The 19,910-nt window shown below is 36.4% G+C and overlaps 1 protein-coding gene across 11 annotated transcripts in view; it reads right to left on the reverse strand.

The window, feature by feature from the left end:
• Positions 1–19,910, reverse strand: part of EPB41L2 (erythrocyte membrane protein band 4.1 like 2) — a 103,899-nt gene that overhangs the window by 10,076 nt on the left and 73,913 nt on the right. For 5 of the 11 annotated variants that reach the window (XM_057364361.1, XM_057364363.1, XM_057364369.1 and 2 more), the window contains 9 exons: positions 18,862–19,080; positions 18,318–18,405; positions 16,942–17,094; positions 15,802–15,899; positions 11,886–12,058; positions 10,700–10,881; positions 6,241–6,303; positions 3,378–3,524; positions 1,906–2,010 (listed from right to left, as the gene is read on the reverse strand). In XM_057364361.1, coding sequence (XP_057220344.1) covers positions 1,906–2,010; positions 3,378–3,524; positions 6,241–6,303; positions 10,700–10,881; positions 11,886–12,058; positions 15,802–15,899; positions 16,942–17,094; positions 18,318–18,405; positions 18,862–19,080 — 1,228 coding nt within the window. The remainder of the gene's footprint in view (positions 1–1,905; positions 2,011–3,377; positions 3,525–6,240; positions 6,304–10,699; positions 10,882–11,885; positions 12,059–15,801; positions 15,900–16,941; positions 17,095–18,317; positions 18,406–18,861; positions 19,081–19,910) is intronic. The other 6 variants (XM_057364366.1, XM_057364365.1, XM_057364370.1 and 3 more) reach the window with 4 other exon arrangements.

The following is a 19,910-nucleotide window of genomic DNA, read 5'->3' on the forward strand; positions in this document are numbered from 1 at the left end:
AGAAGTTAGAAATAAAAGCGGTTAAAACAAAAAGCTAACAACATACAAATACATAAGATGGACATAACACAGACGTTGACAGCATTCCATGAGATACATTTCAGCCTTCCTGAAGGGCACTACAGAGAATCAATCATGCCAGAAGCGGACGCCAGAGGAAAGCCAAGGTGCCATGCACACAACTGCAGCCGTGGGGACTCACCGTGTGAGCAGAGATACAGAGTATGAACTGACAGAGGTTACACCATGCTACTGTACATACACTACGACGCATACGGCATGCAAAAAAAACAGAGAAGGAAAAAGAAAAAGAACCCCTAACTTGGGTTTTTTCCTACAATAAATCTCAAAGTTTATTTCAACGGTGGCTAAAAAAAAGCTAATAGGAATGCAAGTTATTAAATATGCCTTCATGCAACACTGAATATCCATCAGGGCAATGTGTTCCTTACCCCTACTTGCTTTCCCTAGTTTACTACACCCAAGAAACGTTCATCTATTAGTAGATTATATCAAAAAGCAAAAATGTTCATAATGCTCCTTTCACTCTACTCAATCTCTATGTGGTATGTGGTCAGACTGTGGGCACCTCTATCCCTATGCTCCCCTTATATACACAATTCAAGACAGGCACATATCACSCAACTTTTTAGCATTTTCCCACCTTCAGATTTTTGGGCCTTCCAGTCTTTTGAAAGGAAAACCCCAGTCACACAATTTGTTTGATAATGTAACCCCTGTTCCCTGAAGCATTTAGTAAAAAAGGACTAATTGTATAGATAGAATACATCCATTTTGTATCAGCCTGTGTTTAAATTCCTGGCAAATTCCTTCTGGTACATGGTCACACACTCTAACATGAAATACTGTTTACAAGCTGCAGGAGATGGATTAAAGAAAAAAAAAATTGTGGGTATCCATAAAACAAATATTTCCCATAATTGTGACATAAACATCAATATCTTAATTTTTGTTTAATTAAGTCACAGATGCTGTGCACTTGCATTTCTAGAAGTATAGTGGCACAAATGAGACGTGCCCAAAATAACATTTCTAATACATGGAAAATTACTTATTTGCAAGCATTTTGGCTGAAGCAAAAGGAGGAAGAAAAGAAAGAATATTAGCAGTGGTATCYTTGCTGTATTCTCATCTATTTTCCAGCTATCCTAAAAGACAGGCAAGGATCAACAGACATCCATCAACAAATAATTCAGGATGGAAATAGTTTCCCAAACATCAAACTTATATTTGTTAGTGAAGTAGGACTGCCAGCTTCACATTAACCTAATAGAAAAACTGATGTAAAAGAGCAATATCACAATTGCAACCCATCACTATCACACTGCTTTTAGTCCCACTGGTTATAGAGTGCTTGCACAGATRTTAAACCAGCTTGTCAGGGACAAAACCTCCCTCTTTTCCTGAATGAAAAGAGAGATACAGAAGTGCAGAAGTACTCAGAACAGGTTGCCTTTGAAACGAAGCTGCACAGCATTAATGATTTGAATAATGATTACATTGTGAACACACAAAGCAAAAAGTTCTTGTGTGAAATGTCAAATAACTGCAAGCAMTTACTTCTGTATAGAATGAAAATACATGTTTTGCTGTCATCCTAGTCACATCAAATACAGTAATTTTTCAGTGAAAAATTGGTTTTCTTTTCAAACAGTGGCCATTCAGAACTTCATGGTTTGTTTGATGTTTAACTGGCATTCATATATGTGTGTATCTATATGTGTACACACAGAGGTCCTGGTTTACAACTCAACATTCTCCTTTCAGTATTGGCTTAAAAAAAGTTATTTCCATCAAGGAAAAAAAAAAAAGAAAAAGAAAGAAGTGCCCAAGCTAGCCCACAGCAGATACAGCGAAAAAAGCAGCAGGTTTCAGGGCAGCCACCTTATTGGTTTCCTCTGGTTTTGCTCCAGCAATCCATGGCATTGAAATCCATTGTTTCTCCTTCCCAGGCAGGGTTTTCACTTGGAAAATGTGGTCTCCTTTTTTCTATTTGGTTTTCATTTTATAAAACCAGTGTGAATCAACAAGCAATGAGACAGACACACACTATACATAAACATAAAACCAAATCATCTGGAAATGACAGAACATACTACAAAAAAAAAAAAAAGCAAAAAAAAACCCCAAACCACCAGATATAAAACAACTTGCAGGGGCCCCAATTTCAAAACAAAGAAATCAACACAGAAAATACACACAACCACATAATAAAGTTACACTTCTAAATAAATATCTGTTTCAACCAAAAATATATTCGTAGCTATTAAATGAACCACTGTGTCATGAATATTTAAAATATGACCAACATTTGTACCTATCCACATACCACTATGTGTAGAAATATTAAAGTACTACTCAGAAAYTTGAGGAATTTCTTGGCAGTAGCCATAAATTAACAAAAAAGTTATGCATAGTTATTTGCTGTGTTCTCTGTATGCGCATACTCACAGTTCAAATCACTTACAGATCTTACTAAAATAGTGTCTTATTATCAAAAATAATTYCATAGCATCAGGCCTGCTTAACTGAAAGTTCACCTTTCTGTGGACTGAAAAGAATGCCGAAGAATTTAAGGGGATAGGACAACAATACATTTAAGGAAGGAAGGGTGGGAACCATGGTGATAGACAAGGATAACAATACAACAAACTGATTGCTTTAAAAGACTGATTTACTCATCTACTGTATGAAAGAACCAGCTAATAACCCAATAAAACTAAAAGTTTGACAACAGCATGAGAAATTTGGGTAGCTTTCTTGCTAGAGGCATTCAAGATGATATTTGTAGAAAACTTTTTTTCATACTGCTGTTTAAAGGTTCAGTCAGAAAGGAGAGGTGTAGAGGAAAAGCAGATAAATTCATTTTTAAAACTTTTAAAGATTAGGATAAGTAATTTTAACAACTACATTAAATGTGTCCTGATGTTAACACTATATTAACTGATCACATAAAGCCCTTCTGAAACAAAATACAGACTGTGTATATTTATCCACAATGTCTATGAAGATATGAAGATAGAAAAAAGGAAGGAAAAGTTCTACTGTCACTGAARAGTTATCTCTATCAATCTGTGTAAATCAGAGTGAAATTTAAAATATCCTYAACATAGAGGAAAATACTGCCATCACTTCCATTTCCTTCAAATTCAATTGTTCATGTAGAAGAATAAAATTACACACACTATTTAAAGTCAGGTCCAATAGTAAGTGGTAAAACAAGTTAATGTACACTTAGTATAAACAAATATTACACCAGACAAATAAAGCGTTAACCTAAAGGACAAACTGCATTTGCTGTATTACATACAGGGTTGTATGGAAAGGCATGCAGACAGGTGTGTGCAGTGACATACCCCTTGTGTCTGTAGGGACAGAGGTGTGATACGCCGCTTTTCCCACTCATTTGGGCGTGGTTCGGGTGTGGATTCCATGAAATTGCGCTTGAGCTCACTAATGCTAGCCTGGTGTTTCAGTAAGTCGTCCTGGGTCTTATCCAGGTCCTAGCAACCCGCAACATAAAACAAAGTAGGACAAAACACGACAACAAAGGCAAACTTAACTCGGAAAAAAAAAAAAAAAGAAGCAACCAAACCAAGGAAAGTGCCTTGTGTCTGAAAAGGTAACCTTTTTTGGAATGCCTCAAAATAAAAAAAAAGTTTAAGGCTATAAGAGACCAAGATTTTTTGGTTTGTTTTTTTGTAATGAAGTCTACTTATTTTCTTCCTTGTTTTAAAGCAAAGGATAATAATGCTGTACATGGGCTTATTTAGCAGTGGGCTACCTTCATCCAAAACATAAAACTACTAGCCCTTTGAAACAATAATAATTTCCAGGACCTGTTTTTTTTTTTCACTAAATTTTGTTAGCACAAAAGAAAATGCTTCAGCATATATAAAATATTGCACAGCTGACATAACTGAAGGTAGCTGTAAGAAAGAATAGTTTAACCCAATTATGAAAAATATCTGTGAACACGATACTACATGGCCAGACAGGCAAGCAGCAAACACCTCCTTAGCTTCAGAGGGATGACTTGTGCCTCTCATGTAGGCCTAAACTTACTGGAAGAATCAGTTTTAAAGACTTAAACCCCATTACCTGCCCTTTCTACTTTTAAGAACCTGACAGCAGACAAASAAAAGTAGGAACAGTTTTTGTGCATGCCAGTACCAAAAAACTGATCTCTCTAAATTGCACCTCCATAGACCAGTGCCCAAGGGGACACCACAATGTGAATACCAAATGAGATTTTATGRTGATTGATTGAGGCCAAACTGAAGCACCTCACATCAAATAACTACAAGGTATACTTTCATTTTATCCCAGCTACAGGGCAGAGGTAAGGTTCAGGAGCTGTGCTGAAATGTAACTGCTCAAGTAACCAGGCAAAAATTTATATGCTTAGCTTTCTTGGCAATACATTGTCTTCTCAATACAATGGCTGGGCTTTGGTGGGAAAAGCAGATTTCACTCTGCTTTCACAATTTATCCTACTTCTACTATTCCAGGTCTCAAGAAAAACCTATGTTGCTTATGCTCAGTCTAACACAAAAATATTTTTTTAGCCATATTCTGTAGTTATATTCAAGTTTAGGCCTCAGATCCATTTTTAGTGAAGAACTGAAAGACTGAAGATTAAAATGTAATAYTATCAATGCAGACATAATTATTAAGGAAGTTTTGTCTAAAGAATATAATCAGAAATAATAATGTAGGTAAAGAATCTGTATTTTTTACAAAGATTCTGCATATTTTTTAGCAGAGTGCCCTGATATTTACCATTTAGGTTAGGATTTTTATTGTCAGTGATCACAATGCAAAGACACTTCACATTAAGTCATGAAAATCCAACCCCCAAGCCCGTAAGTTTCTAGTTTCTTTTCACTTGCATGTTCAGCCCCAGTAAGGGTTTGGAGCTGCACATCTATTTCCTAACCCTGCGGATAAGCCTGCATGCAGYTTGAACATTTGAACCTCTCCCCTTCTGGCAACTCAAAAGGTATTGTCACAGGACCACTTTTCATCCTGAACTAACAAATGAGACATTAAATATRTCCCCCTAAAGTTTGTATTTCCTGAGTGAAGTAAAATCTTATGCCAAAGGCATTCTTTTATACAACTGAAGCTCGTAACAATCGTGTCATTATTTTAAGACCTGTCTTGGCTTGACACAAGGCACATTTCTTGGACTTGATCAAAGCAGTTATGCAATGCACACTTTCAGTGCTTTAGTAAGTTATAYACAAGCAAAGTTTCAATAGTGATCAAAAGCTGCGAAAAGCTGTAAAACATTAGTTGGGTTACTGCAATCCACACATCTTATTACTCGACGAAAACAATGATTTTTTTTTAAAAACAGTTTGTGACAAAGGGAATTATTTATAGCCCCATCTGGATGAATAAAATTAGAACAGCAGTAGGATTTTCTAAATCTTCAGTTATTAGCTTAAGTTATTAATCACAAGATAATGATTCTGATGATAACTACAGGCAGTCTCTGACAAAATAATTGAGATTTGCAACCTATATGAAAATTCTCATAATAAAAACCTCTACTTAAGCACTACACCATGACCATACTGTTCAAAGCTCTTTGCTGTTGCTCATCTTCAATGAAAAGCAACCTTAAAGACATGAAATTTACTTCCATTTGAAAAGGAAAAAAAAAAGCAAGCATTTAGAGTTATCCAAACTTTCCCGTTTAATATCTGATCTTGGCATGATTTCCCAATGCTCCTAAAACCAGTGTCAAAAACAGAATTAGTTTTCTATGCCTACTGCTTGCCCCTTACAAACTCCATTTACTCAGCTAATGTATTTGATGAAGGTTGATTAAAMTGGCAAAAGTTAGAAACCCTGCTCAACCGAAGATGCAAACATTGGGGCGCAATATACAAAAATCCATTTAGTATTATGATTTGCACCCATGTGTTTGCTTATCTAAATAGGGCTATTATTCCCAGTTGCCACCTTGAAAATATTTAGCAGAAATACACAAATTTACGTTCAACGTTCAAGCTGAGGGCTGGTTGTAGTTTTTTTGCATTTGTTTGTTTTTTAAATTCAGAAACTAGAATGATAACATGCAACATTTCCAAGCTGGTTTTCCCCATGCACTTCATGCACTGTGACCGCAACAGCCTGCAAGTGACCTCCCATCCCATGCAGCCTGGCAGCCCATGAGAATGGAGAGTATTTTTYGCATTATATACAAACCTCCAACATTAAATTGCTATGTCTGACATAAATATTTTCCCCGTCTACTCTCAAGGAACTGATCTGTGAATTTGAGCCACATAAACAAAAAAAAACAAACAAAAAAACAAAAATAAAACAAAAAGAACATAAAATGGACCACCAAGTAAATAAAAAAGGACCCTTACAATCAGACAGTTAAATAAAAGAAATAAAATGGTAAGGTGAAAAGGCACTATTCAGACAAAATCCACAAAAAATTTGGGATGCTAACAAGGCAGGCAGCCACAGCCAGGTTCAATTGCAAAAGAACAACCAAGCACCTTCTGCTGTGCTTCCTCCTCTTCATATTCCACCTATGTGAGCGCAGGACAAATCACCAAGAAAAGGAAGTGTTAACATTGGTTTACAGACTAACACAGAGGYTTCATCTCTTTGTAAATGCTGCAAAGCGTGCTGGGTTTTACAGACCTTTACTCTTTCGGCCCCAGATGTTGCAATTAAGCGACTTGGRTCTTCTTGCACCTACATTGTTGTAGAATGGCTGAAGTAATTTTTGGCRTAAGTGGCATGAAAAATGGAAGTTTCACACTGTGTCCCTTTCTTGCTGTACTTTTTATTGTTTCCCAGGTGAAAATTTAAGAATGAGTAACGAAGAAAAATGATATGCATAATTTCTATGGTAAGCGACYTAAATTCTGCAACGAGTTGATGGAAAATGGAATCTAATCCAGGAGTTCTTTTGGGAAAAGAGGCCAAGGTTCAAGTCAAACACTTAAACACTGTATCTATAAACTATCTTAAATTTTAGGAATGTTGTTGTCTTGGGCTGAGCTATTGGCACACACACAACCCCCTTTTTTACATTAATATATTCATTCTTAAACTGCAGTGCATTCTGTTGGAAGTGATAGCTAATCTTTGTAATCTTATCTCCAAGTATTCTGAATGCCTTAAGGAACAGTGTTCCTTAAAAAGCAAACCTCTTTCCASTTGTCTTTCCAGAAGTACAAATATCAACTGGAAATCTTAGGAAAAGATGCATTTAAAAGTCAACACTGTAAAAGTTCATAAATTTGAAGAGGGATTTAYTGCTCCTTTTGTTGCATTTTGGATTCTGTGTAAATGCACATATGATGTGGTACGTATTGCATTTTTATTAATTTCTGACTTATCTGGAGTTCTATTTTCTGTAACTATGTTACAAATTATGGATTGAGTTAGGCTACAGAAAAACAGAGAAAAATCTTTCAAGTCATGTTTTTCATTAATTTAAACTTAGACTGGTATTGTAATAGCATCATATTTTGCATGTCTTTAATACATACATCAGTTTAGCAAACTTAGTTAAATATAACATTAAACAGATCCTGCTCCTTTTTGATTCTATAATAATTGATTTAATATTTTCTTTGAGGATCAAAATAAAAGATGTTTTTCTAGTGGTATTGCYGTAACATGTGCATCAGACATAAGGAAAGGAGGCATTTCATCAGCCACTCCAGATGATCAGAGCAACATACTAGTGTGACTGAGGCTTCTATACAGCAATTTCAGTAGTGTATTCCAAATAATGTTCAGACTTCAATGACGCAGTCTGACACAATCTGCAGCTAACGAATGAAATCAGTCTCAACTGCTGCTAGAGATTAACCAAAGTATGTAAAARAAAGAAAAAGTGCTTTGGACAGACTCAACTTTGCACACACCCTTGTAGAGCTGAAACAATTGAAATCTSGAATAACAAAACACTGATTTTAAAATATTCACAGTTTTCCAAATTCAGCTTTTAGGAATTTAATTTTTCAGATCTAAACAGAWCTTCWGAGATGTGCATTCCAGTCAATGCATGCAGGAGACAAGCATCTTAAAAMCAATTGACAGAGCAAATAGAACTTGCAAARAGTGTCAAATTACATCTATTGTTWCACAGAGCACYTTCAGTATTCAGATTTATGTGCTCRYTAACATTTTGAACTACAATGCAAGTCCACCTGCAGCTCAGTATCTGTGGAATTCAATGAAATTATGCATGCTATAGGAAATTAGGCAGAAAAAYCATGATGTATCTAYTGACTAAAAATCTCACAATGCCATTTTTTCACAAATGAGAAATGCTAAAAAGATACAGATATACACATGTGCGTTTGTGTATTTATATATATATTTACAAGCATGTACACAGACACACCTCTAAACTAGGAAGTGTGCAAAACTGAGTAAGCYTTATGAGAATAAGCATAAATGCARTGTGCAAGTGTCAACACTTAAGCAGCAAAATTACACACCTCCTCTTCCTCTGCTTTGTCATTCAGGTCATTGCCATTAGAGCTACTAAAGGAAGTCACCTTAGGCTCCAGGTAGCAGAGGGACAGAGCGAGAGGAAGGGAAAATGTGAGTGAAAAAGGAATAGACTGGAAAGCAGACAGAAGCAAGACAAAGATAAGGAGAAAAGAGGGGATGAAGGAAGGAGAGGTAATAGGAATATAGTGCTGAAGGCCAGGTGGGAGGAAAGAAATGCAAACATCAGGAAGGCTAGGGAATGTAATATAGCCATCCTCATCAAGCAGCGAACGAAAACTAAAAGAAAGGCATCTGAAGAAGCTGAATGAGACRCACAACTCAGTGCTTTTGTAGTCATTTGTATGGATTCTTCCCTCAACAGCAGGGGAACCTTGACTAGCTAGGGGTCTCATAGATTCAAAGGTATTAATTGGTGAAGCTGTTTTGGTTTTATTATGATCTGATGTTTGTTCCATGGAATTGGACTCTGAAATGTCTGGAATGGTAAGGAGGGACTCTTCAAAGGGATCTTCCTCTGAAATATCTGAAAGCATGTCCATCTCGAGGACAGGTGACAAATTTGTGAGATGGGATGACACAGAATGGATGGGCAGTGATGATGGGTGTATGTGAGTGAGCTGAAAAAAAAAATTCTGTGCACAGTGGAAAATGAAAGCACAACAAAAATGCAAGTTTGAAAAGGCACATGAAGAGGGGGAAAAAAGAGAAATTATTAGTTAGTGAAAACTTTTACTTAGAAGAAGGGATAGCTTTACTAACGCAATAGAAATAAAAATATAAATCCCGTTGTGTTTTACAAGCAGCCAACTTGTTTACTTCTGTGGATTATGAAAGGAACCCATTACGAATGTTTTGTTCACAGGCTGTAAAGAACTGTGCACTTTTGAACTGTAATAGTCACTTAAAACAGATGGAAGCAGACAAGACATTCAAAGCTTTGGCAGAAAGGTCAGAGGACAGTGCAGCACAYGAACGACAAGCCAGCACTTTGATTCTTGGGTTTATAACTGCTTTCTCTTAAGACTTAAAGAGAGCCAGAAAGGAAAAGAAGCATCTGCACTAGGGTAAAAAAACAGCTGTTCACAGGATACGCATGTGTAACAAAACCTTACTGAACAGTTTCCTGCAACAGCTCCCCAAAATACTGCCTCCCAGCACTGTTTCGGTTAAAATATTGAAAGATGCACCACTTTGAAAACAAGAAACTATCACCATTTCACCAAACCCAAAGGCTTGGTAAAATATTAATTTATTTTGCCATTTTTCTCCCATAAAGAAACTGTGTGAGCCTTTTTTCTCATCTAAATCAAAATTATTTCAACCTGCCAGCAAACCAAAAAAAAAAAAGCAACTGTGGTATTTGTTCTCTTCCTACACTTAAATGCAGCAGGAACATATGAATTGCACAGAGAAACTCAGCAGTCTCACTAAGAATAAAATGAGTAGCTAACTTGCAAGAACGTTTGGGGACAAAATTCTCATTAAATATTAGAATAAGTTCTGGAAAATTGCTGAAATAGGAATGATTTCTGAAAGAAAGAGCAGCATATTTTAGCTGGCACTTTGGGAAGTAATTTTTACACCAAATCATACAAAATGTAAATTAAACTTTTTTACCTATTCTCCCAGTTGCTCAAACAAACGAGACAAGCAAATGGTTGCAACAGGAACAGATCACAGTACTTAACTTTTCACAGAAGTCTATACCTCAGTCAACACACAAGTTTTTAAAGGATGAAATAATTCTGTAATGGCTACTAAAACAAAATTTTTACCTATGGTAATTAAACTCAATCATAATATACCCAACTTAGTAAAATGTACACAACCATGGTATATTAGCATTTTTATTCAAGCCTAAACAAACTAAGGAAGTGAATAAAACATAATTTACCCTTTGAAACATTTTTTTCAAGAACACATGCAAGCTTACTGACAATTTAAATTATATTTATAGCAATAAAGGAAACTCTAGGTCAGTGCCATTTAGAAGTTTGTATTCTCTTTTGCTTACATRCACTTACATTAAGTTAAACACACAGAAAGCACTTGGCAATTTTCCCTTAATATTTTAATAAAAYGTTCTGTATGATATTCAGAACTGATAAGCACCAAATAACCACACATGGACACACACCACATGAACAAGTTATTTTGGTGTGAAAGTCAGACATACCTTTCCATCCTGAGTCAATTCTAACTGCGGAGTTTTGAGAGGGCTTTCATCTTCTTCTCTGCCACCTTCTTTTAACTTGGCCTGACCAGCAGCTTCAAGATCAATGATTTTATCTCCAGCAGCCTGCCCTCCCGCAGCAGAGAAGTCTCTTAGAAGACTTTGGTCTGAAATACCCATGGGAGCTATTAGAGAACAAAATATTTTGTTTCAYTTGGGTAAGCTGAAACATTTTGGTTTAAAATCTTCTTAAGAAAAGCATTTTATGATGGTATCAACAATGATCAAAACAGGCTAGTYACTGAGTGATACAGTATTTTTCAGATTCTTGGCTTTACAAAAGGTCTGTGGTTTTCACTGCACTGATTTGAACCGCAATGCACCCTTGTCATAACTTGAACTTATTATGAATGGAAAAAAAACCCTCACAGTATCAGACAAGTATTTATCAACTTCTTGATTAGTCATGGAAGATAAATTGAAGGTATTGTTCTTTCAGCTGTGCAAATCACCATTAAAAAAAAAAAGGGAAATATGAAAGTATTTTGTGGAAATTGATTATTTGAGAGGACTACTTTAATGCAATCRAGAAATAGCAATGCATATAATTGTCACAGTATTTTTCACTGGAACCTTAGCAAAGTTGCACAAACAGATCAGTRAAAATAAGAACCAAAGACAAGTAATGACAAAAAAACTTTAGCTGTTCAAAGTCAGCATAAAATTTTTTAACTAAATACTGAAGTACTGAATAAATATACTAAGATATCAATATACTGAACAAAATTATAGAAAACTGTACGAAACAACTGGTTCTGCCTTTTCTATTTAAAAATGCTCAGGCCAACCCAGATCCCAAAAGATGTCACTGACCAAACAATTTTATGAAAAGCCTATAATGTGTGCCTATCCCTTATAAAAAGTATGAGCAGTATACACAGATGCTACATACCCAATATAGAATTCTCCATATATTCATAGCAGTGCCATACCATTTAGGCAGTGCCTGAACTTACTGTTTAGGCCACCTAACATTGACAAGTATCTAAAGTGGCTTTAGAAACTGAAATTGATAAAATTGTCAAATGACCTTCAGGTCATCCGTAATGTTAACATTTCTAAATGTTAGTCAGATCAGAGTGACAACACAATGTAATCACAACACTGAAAAATACGTGAAATTTCATACCTCCATCAAGGCTTCTGGAAACACGTTTGCTGGAAGTGCGTTCGAARTACGGAGCTGGTCTGTCTATGAGGTTGCTGGCCTGTCGTGTCTGAGCCTGCGTACGGCCGCTGTAGCGGAACTTGGAACCCAAGGTCAGAAACTTCGTTTTTGGAGGCTGTTCTGGGGATACAAGTCTAAAAAATTAAATGTGAGGAATGTCAGTTTAAAAGGCTTTATTTGAAGCTCCTCRTTGTACTTCAGCTTCAGTTCAGAGTACATAATTTGTGCTCTCCAAGGAAGGATTTTACTGTAAGCTCTGCAAAGACTTAAAACAATGCATGTTATTTATTGTTTGCAGTTGGAGTTGAGGTGATGCTGATAACTATCACATTTTTCTACTCTACGACTAAGTATCTGGTACTCCTATCTTTTGGTTTTATCTTGGTTAAATTTTAWTTTTTTGTAGAAAGCTGAAGCCATTATAGGTCCATATAGAATACTTCTCAGATCTCTCCTTAGAATGTTACTTATAGTAAAAAGCATAAATTCCACTTCCACTTCCTTTCCTTCCACCTATATTCTGAGGTACCAATACTGTAGCTGCTGTTCCTCAAAATTAGGGAATGGTGTCTCAAAGCTGTATAGAAGCAAGTATCAGGTGAATGGAGATGGCTAGAGAGTTGTTAACCAAGAGCAACAAGTTTAACAGTCTACATTCAGACTCTAGTTTTCTTACAATGTTATTTATAAGTTTATGTAGGTTGATGGTCGCTAGATATAAGGAGTAGTAGGAAGAGGCTTATTGTGAAAAGTGTGAAAAAGAGAGTCAGTTACATGTACTGGCAATGCTGGGTATGTATGTTTGTACCATAAGTGTTGGAGTTATTGTCAGAAAGTCCAGGTACCAATGTGGCAGAATTTGCTGTGAGGGGTTCCGTTTTCTTCACAGAAAGAGCGGCTGGGCATTGGAATGGGCTGCCCAGGCAGATGGAGTCACTGTCCCTAGAGGTATTTTAAAAAAACATTATACAGAAAGAGAGTAGGCCATGATGGGTGAGACTGTATTTGCAGCATTAATTTTCAGATGAGGGCTGGGGTCAGTTCATCATATACATCAGACACATCGATGTCTCTGACACTCCCTTCCTCTTAAGAGGCAGGAATCCTTACACCCTTCCTCCAGCAAAAGGGAGGAGGGAGGGAAGGGAGTCAGTCCTCCATGAAATTCCCAATGTGAGTCCTTCACAAACAACTCCAGCGTAAGTCCCTTCCACAGGGTGCAGCTCTTCAGGAACAGGGTGCTTCAGCAGGGGTGCCCCACAGGGTAAAAAGTRCTGCCAGTAAACCTTCTTCAGTGTCACAGCCTCCTTCAGGAATGTCCCTGCTCCAGCATGGGGTCCTCCAGGGGCTGCAGGTGGATCTCTGCTCCCCCATGGACCTCCCGTGCTGCAGGGGCACATCAGCCTCACCATGGTCTGTACCAGGGGCTGCCCTGGCACCTGGAGCACTTCCCCTTCCTTCATTGTCCTGGGTGTCAGCAGCATCATTTCTCTCACATTCTCACTCCTTTCCCGGACTGCCACTGCTGTAGCACAGTAATTATCTCCTCTTCTTAAATACATCATCCCAGAGGTGCTACCACTGTCGCTGCTGGGCTCAGCCTTGACCAACAGTGGGACCATTTTGGATCCATCTGGCACTGGCCCCATCAGACACAAGGGAGGCTTCTGGCATTTCTTAGAGACACCACSACCCCTGTAGCCTCCCTACTACCAAAACCTTGCATGCAAACACAATGCAGGCTAGGTAGAGGACTACCATTTACCTAAGAGGRGATGTTTATGGCTTGATCATGACACTAGGCAGAGGGATCCAATCCCCCATGCCTAAGATGCAAATGCMTGCACCTGAATTTTAATCTGTTCCAACATTCATAAAGAAAACAATTCAAGACAGACTAATACACCCTTCTGCACTAAGGCCACTTATGTAATAAAATTGCAAGTATCTGGAGCTTCGCTTTCCTTGCTTCTATGAAACAGTCTTTCTCCCCATTATTTCCAAGAGAGAGTGCATTATGTACTAAGAGGAAGAAGGCTAAAAGGGTTTTTCCAAGGTTGCTTCTGTTTTTGATTTTCCAGTCTTGGCAAGGCCACAGCATTAACTGCCATTTTTATCTTCCACCCTGCTGAGATAAACTTCTAATCTTTTAATGTGGAAAAAACAAGAGAACTAATTACTTCCTGATTAAGGGCATTTGAATGGATTTTGGCATTACAGGCTTAATTATACAGAATAACTGAAAACTATGCTTTTACCACTTTAAGACATTCTGGGGAGATGCTGAAGCAATCATAAAAATATCAAAACTCATAAAGTGGAAATATAAGCAGGTTTCTGCAGTCAGTGGTTAAGATCCAGAGTTGCCAACTAAGCTTACCTCAAAATTTTAATGTAGATATATAGTCTGACTTATTTTTAAAGTAGATTGCTGCTCTTTGAAAATGGTACTGGAATCCGTTAAGTTTGAGCTGATAACAAGTGAACAGAATGCCCTTTGGTTGYCATTTTCAATACAGTTCATTACAATTTTTATAAATAACTTCATATACTGGCTAAATTTCCTATACATGATAATGCATCTTTATGTGATTATTTGAGACAAACTGAAACATTACATAAGACAACACAAGGAATCTCACCATGTTATATAGGGCATGCTAAGAGATTTGGAAGCTAAAAATACACATCTGAACTGTATACAATTTACTGCGGCATCGTACACAAGCTTTACACATGCTCTGAATGAGCTTCAGTCTCTTGGACTGTAGCAATTGCTTTCTGCTTTTTATCTTTGAAGGAAAATAGAGCTGGCTTTATTTTGCTGTTTTTAAATCAGGATGAGAGTTTCTGAGGATTTTGTCCGATGACATCAGTGGAGTGTATGGATTTAGAGAATGGTTCAAGTATGTGTTACATAATTCTTGTTATATTGTCATTCCTGGTTAGGAAAAGCCACTTCTGATTGGAATAAAATCCAATTATTTTTGTTATGTCAGAATTTCTGTCGTAAGATTATCTCATACCTATTAGTGCTCCTGAAAGCTTTCAGACTTGCAAATGGTAGTTTTCAGTTCAGGATTTTTGACTTCCATAGCATTTGTTTTCTCCTTATTCAAGTCTATTTTATTACTATAAAACTAGGAAATACAGCTTACCAACAAAGCAAATCACTGCATGAATTATTTGAGGAATATTAATAAATTTATCATTGGGACCGAACTGCACACTATTTGCGGTAATAGACACCATCACCAAAGCAGACTTCAAATTTTCAAGAATGGAATGCTGGACTGTGYTAAATAAATTCTATCAACATGAATTTTTTTTTTTCAGAATTTAAAAAGAAATGTTTCTAAATTAAGCATTTGGAGATTGGCAAATCTCAGCATAAAACAATCTCAGCATAAATTCTACCCTTGCATTCAAGAACATGCTACATTTAATGAAAATCTGAAAACTGAAAACCATTCAGTGAGACAGTTTCAGTAATCATGTGCTTAGACTCCTGGTCCCCAAGTTCTCTGAAGTTCTCTGTCTAGCAAGTRTATTCAGTGGGTCATCTGGTCCACCCTCCCTGCTAGAGCACATGGCACAGGACTGAGACCAGACAGTTCCTGCATACCTCCAGTGCYGCATGACCACTTGTTTAGTTCCATCCTCAGCATTCTGAAAGTTTTGATAAAGCAGTTAATTGTACTTGAGACTTTAAGAATTGGTAATTTGGGGTCAATGATTGTCAGAATATCTTCTGTCTAAGAGGTTTAACTGCACAGAGCAAAGAAGAGGCATATCATCTTTACTTCCCTCCTATCCTTTAAAAGAAAGATATGAGCATACCCTGCAAAAGTGGGGGAAGGAGAGAATTCTCTCTTACCTGAAGAAAGTATGGTGCTCCACACAAACCTTCCATAACCTTTTAGCAGCCCGATGGTTTGGCAGTTTGAACCCAATAGTGCTCTCAAACTGYTCCAGCTGGAAAGAACCCACAAATAAATTAACCCATTTCTTTAAGCTGGCTGTTAATTAACAGGCAGAGTTAAGATAGTTCATCACTGTATCAAGCTGTAATACTCCTGCCATAAGACTTCATAAGAGTCTTTTTAAAATGTTTTTCAAAGATCAGAATTTTCAGCCTTTTAAAAGAATGATGTGGGCTATGACATGATGGATAAAYTGCATGAAGCAATTGTACTGCAGGTTGTGCTTCACACTTCTCTTGTATTTAATAAAAGTCTGAAATCCATACTGCAGTGTTAAGCTTATATGATCTGTTTCACTATRTAAGAGTTTCTTAGCAAGAATGTTTCATCTATGCACAGCATCAGTGAATGCAAAAGCAATACATCTGCATTCAAAAATTTACATAACTACAATGTTAGTGTTCCTAAAATTGGTGTTTAGATGTCTCATTTCATCTATTACACAGTAAAAGCCACCTTAAACGTTTTATAGTATAATCTAAAAAAGCATTACACTATTTGACATTTTGGGGTTTTCGTTAAATTTCCAGTTACAAAGTGCTCAAAATGTAAACACACACACACACACATGCACAGGCGCCCTTTGGCAACACTCAAACTTTTAGCAGTTACTGAAAGTTGAATCCACTACTTCCACAGCAGCTAACAGAGTTATAACATCCTACAGGACAACTCAAATCTTTGGTTACAGCCACAAACTTGATGTGATGGCATTTAGTGAACAATTACATTTAAAAAGAAAGGTGGCTCTCTCCCAGAACTGCAAGTTTGCACAGTCAGAATGTAACCAATGTAACTAGCTTTTTGTGTAAAAAATCCCATAAAATAATAAGTCAGCTTCTATTAAAGAAAGAAAATAGATTTTCTTCTTGGTTTGCCTTTACTAATCAAGACAAATGTTTAATACAATCATTAGAATCTGAAGAGGAAAAAGCACTCATAAGTTCTGCTTGAATCCATCATAAGCTTATGAGGACAACTATGGAAAAAATGAGGATGTTTTCTTACAGCTGGACAGAAATGGTTCTACTTACTTCTGCTGGCCTGACTTTGATGTAGAAATTACTTCTCTTGTAGGAAATCTTCAGAATTTTTGGCCAAGCGAAGCGGTTGATCCGGAGTCTGTCTTTGTAGATCAGCAGACCATTAGCACATACACCCAGCATGATATCCACACCTTCAGAATCCTACCAGGTATGAGACAATTTCATAAAAATCACTTTAATAACATTCCAAACAAGTAATTATTGCTGACATACCTTGAGGGAATAATATAACTGGGACATGTTTCATATTCAAATCTGACTCTGACAATGACATATTTAAACCAGAAATAGCCAMGTATATTCATTTTATAGGAAAGGCTCTGGAGTCTAAGTAATGGTTTTGGCATTCATATGCCACAGTTCTGGGAAATTCTTTAATATTCTGGTAATAGGGACTCAGTTAACATCTTAAAAGAAGGAAAGGTATGGCCAGTGTGTGCACTACCAATAATTTCAACAAATATTAAAAGAAGAAAAATGAAAACCAGGCCTTTCCAACTTAAACCATTCAGTGAAAGTCTGAATAAGCTGGTGATCAAGGTGAYCTTTTAGAGAAACATACTATTCCAGCAACGATAGAGGAAGTAATGGWTAGGTTTCTGAGCATTCTATTTCACCAACAGCATTTGATGCAAATTTTACAGGCTAMAAAACTAATCACTTACTGACACACTACCCCATACAGCAGAATCTCATGTCCTCCCAACAACAGATCAGCTACATCAAATGCCAACCCTGTCACTAAGGAGTTGTTTCACTGGCGTAAATAACAAAACAAAATTAAACAGTGTTTCTCCATTACTTAAAAGTCTTGGTTTTCTTTCTTAAATGGAAGATTAATACACTTGCAATACYTTACATTTCATAATTATTTGAGAGTCTGGATTTATGTGAGGGAGTGAGAGGAGGTTACTAGTTTGTCACTTGGGGTTTTAACAAAAAAAAAATCCTTCTTGAAATGAAAATTTGATTTGACCTACCCTGGGAAGTGGAAAAGGTACCAAAACCCTCCCCAGGACTTCCGCCCATATTTTTTTAACTCTTACGATATCACAAAACAACTACATGTTCTTTTCATCTTTACTTTTTTGGCCCCACATTTTCTGGACATAAAAAATAGAACATTTAAAATTGATTTATTTCCTCTTATGAGTGCAATATTATTTCCAAGCTGCACATGTCTATGTAATAAATAAACTTATGTATAAAATAAATTCTAAGGAGTTGTAAATTGAGTAATTATTGTAACCGAGAGATAAAGACTTATAGCCAATTTTTTTTCTAAATAATTTCTATATCCTGTTTTCTTTAATACTTAGYATGTCTATCTTAAAACAAAACCAAACAAACCCAATCCCCAATACCTTGGCATGATGTAAATCCACTCCRTACATGGAGAGTCTCTTAGCATTTTCTAGGAACTGGGAATCCGCCTGTGCTGGAGTCAAGCCCCTAAAACCATTGAATAAGCCTTGAGTTTATTGGCAAAAAAAACAAGAGTCAAAACTGAGTGGAATCCTGGAATTCAGACTAATACAAAAATCTCAGTTTATAAGGTATCAATAGCATTTTGGCCCACAGGAAAACTGTTCTTTCAGAGGATATTATTTTACTTGAGTACAGATTTCCACCTTTACTCTTTCAAAATATTCTATCTGTATGTTGTTTAAACTAATTCATATGCTCATGTAAAAATACTTTTCTAAAAGTTCTCTACCAAGACCTTAGTGAAACTACTATTTTCAAATTCAACTTTTAAACACACCAAAGTAAGAGCTTTTAGATAAATAACAAACCATTTCCAACGTAATAAGTTTACCTCAGCAGTTTTACACAGACTCTTAAGAGAACTGATATAAATTTGATAAAGCATGATGACTTTATTTAATCCCACTGTATCAGACTTACCTGTGTGTTTTGTGTAGCTCAGCCACTTTCTCCTCCATTTCTTGAGTCTGATTGGGTGCAAATTGGAATTCACTGATATAATCACTGCGATGCTCCTCTGGGTCATGATCACCCAGCTCAGCCTGCAGGGTATATGAACCAAGGAGGGCGTGAGTCACAAAAGAACACGGCAGTCGGCCAGATGCAATATCCTGACGAAGCTGCAGGCACAAGAAATACCTGCAAGACAAAGGAAAGGGGGGAAAAAAACAACCGAAGAGAAAGAACAGAGAAAGTGTTACCAATGGCAGGACTGAAAATATGACAGAATTCATCAAGATGCATTTAAGCATGTGTTTTCAAAGTGAACGCATTAATAATGTTACACTTCACATTATTTCAATATTATTACCACACTGTAAATTTCACTTGAGTTTTAAGAGTTGATATTACTTTCATAAAAAATGTGGAAAGTAGGCACAATTCTGATTTCCAATATAAATGAACAAAAAGCTATCTAGTTTTAAAACTGGCTGACTTAGGAACTCCTTCAGTTCACATTGTAGCCTGTAGGTTTAAAAACACAAGCTATGCATTTCTTTGACATTTGCCTTTGGCTTTAAAACTCTAACTTGTATATTCCTTGCAGTTCACAASCTAATCAAGTCATCTAATACATAAAAGAAATCCAGTATAGTACTGAAACTGTAATTACMTTTTTTAAACCATGTATGTATTAGAATTTTATATTTCAGGTACTGTATACAGTCTTCTACCAAATTTAACAAGTTAACAATCAGCAGACATCCTATCTTAGCAGAGATTTTTTAAATGTAAATGAAAAGAAATGCTTACTAGTGAACCTTTAAGGATTTAGATTTAAGATATAACCAGAAAATGCTTTTATGAGTTGAACATGCAATTGAAAAATCAACCAACTCGCTGAAAATTTTCAAAGAAACACACAGCTTCTTGTAAATATACTCTGTACTAAATGTCTTTCATGATGGTACAAATGACTATTTGTAGCAATATATTGACTGCACATTTGCATAGCTATCTTATTTTGT

Source organism: Malurus melanocephalus, unplaced genomic scaffold (genome assembly GCF_030028575.1).
Source record: "Malurus melanocephalus ecotype Western Australia unplaced genomic scaffold, MMel_1.1 scaffold_38, whole genome shotgun sequence".
Classification (NCBI taxonomy): domain Eukaryota; kingdom Metazoa; phylum Chordata; class Aves; order Passeriformes; family Maluridae; genus Malurus; species Malurus melanocephalus.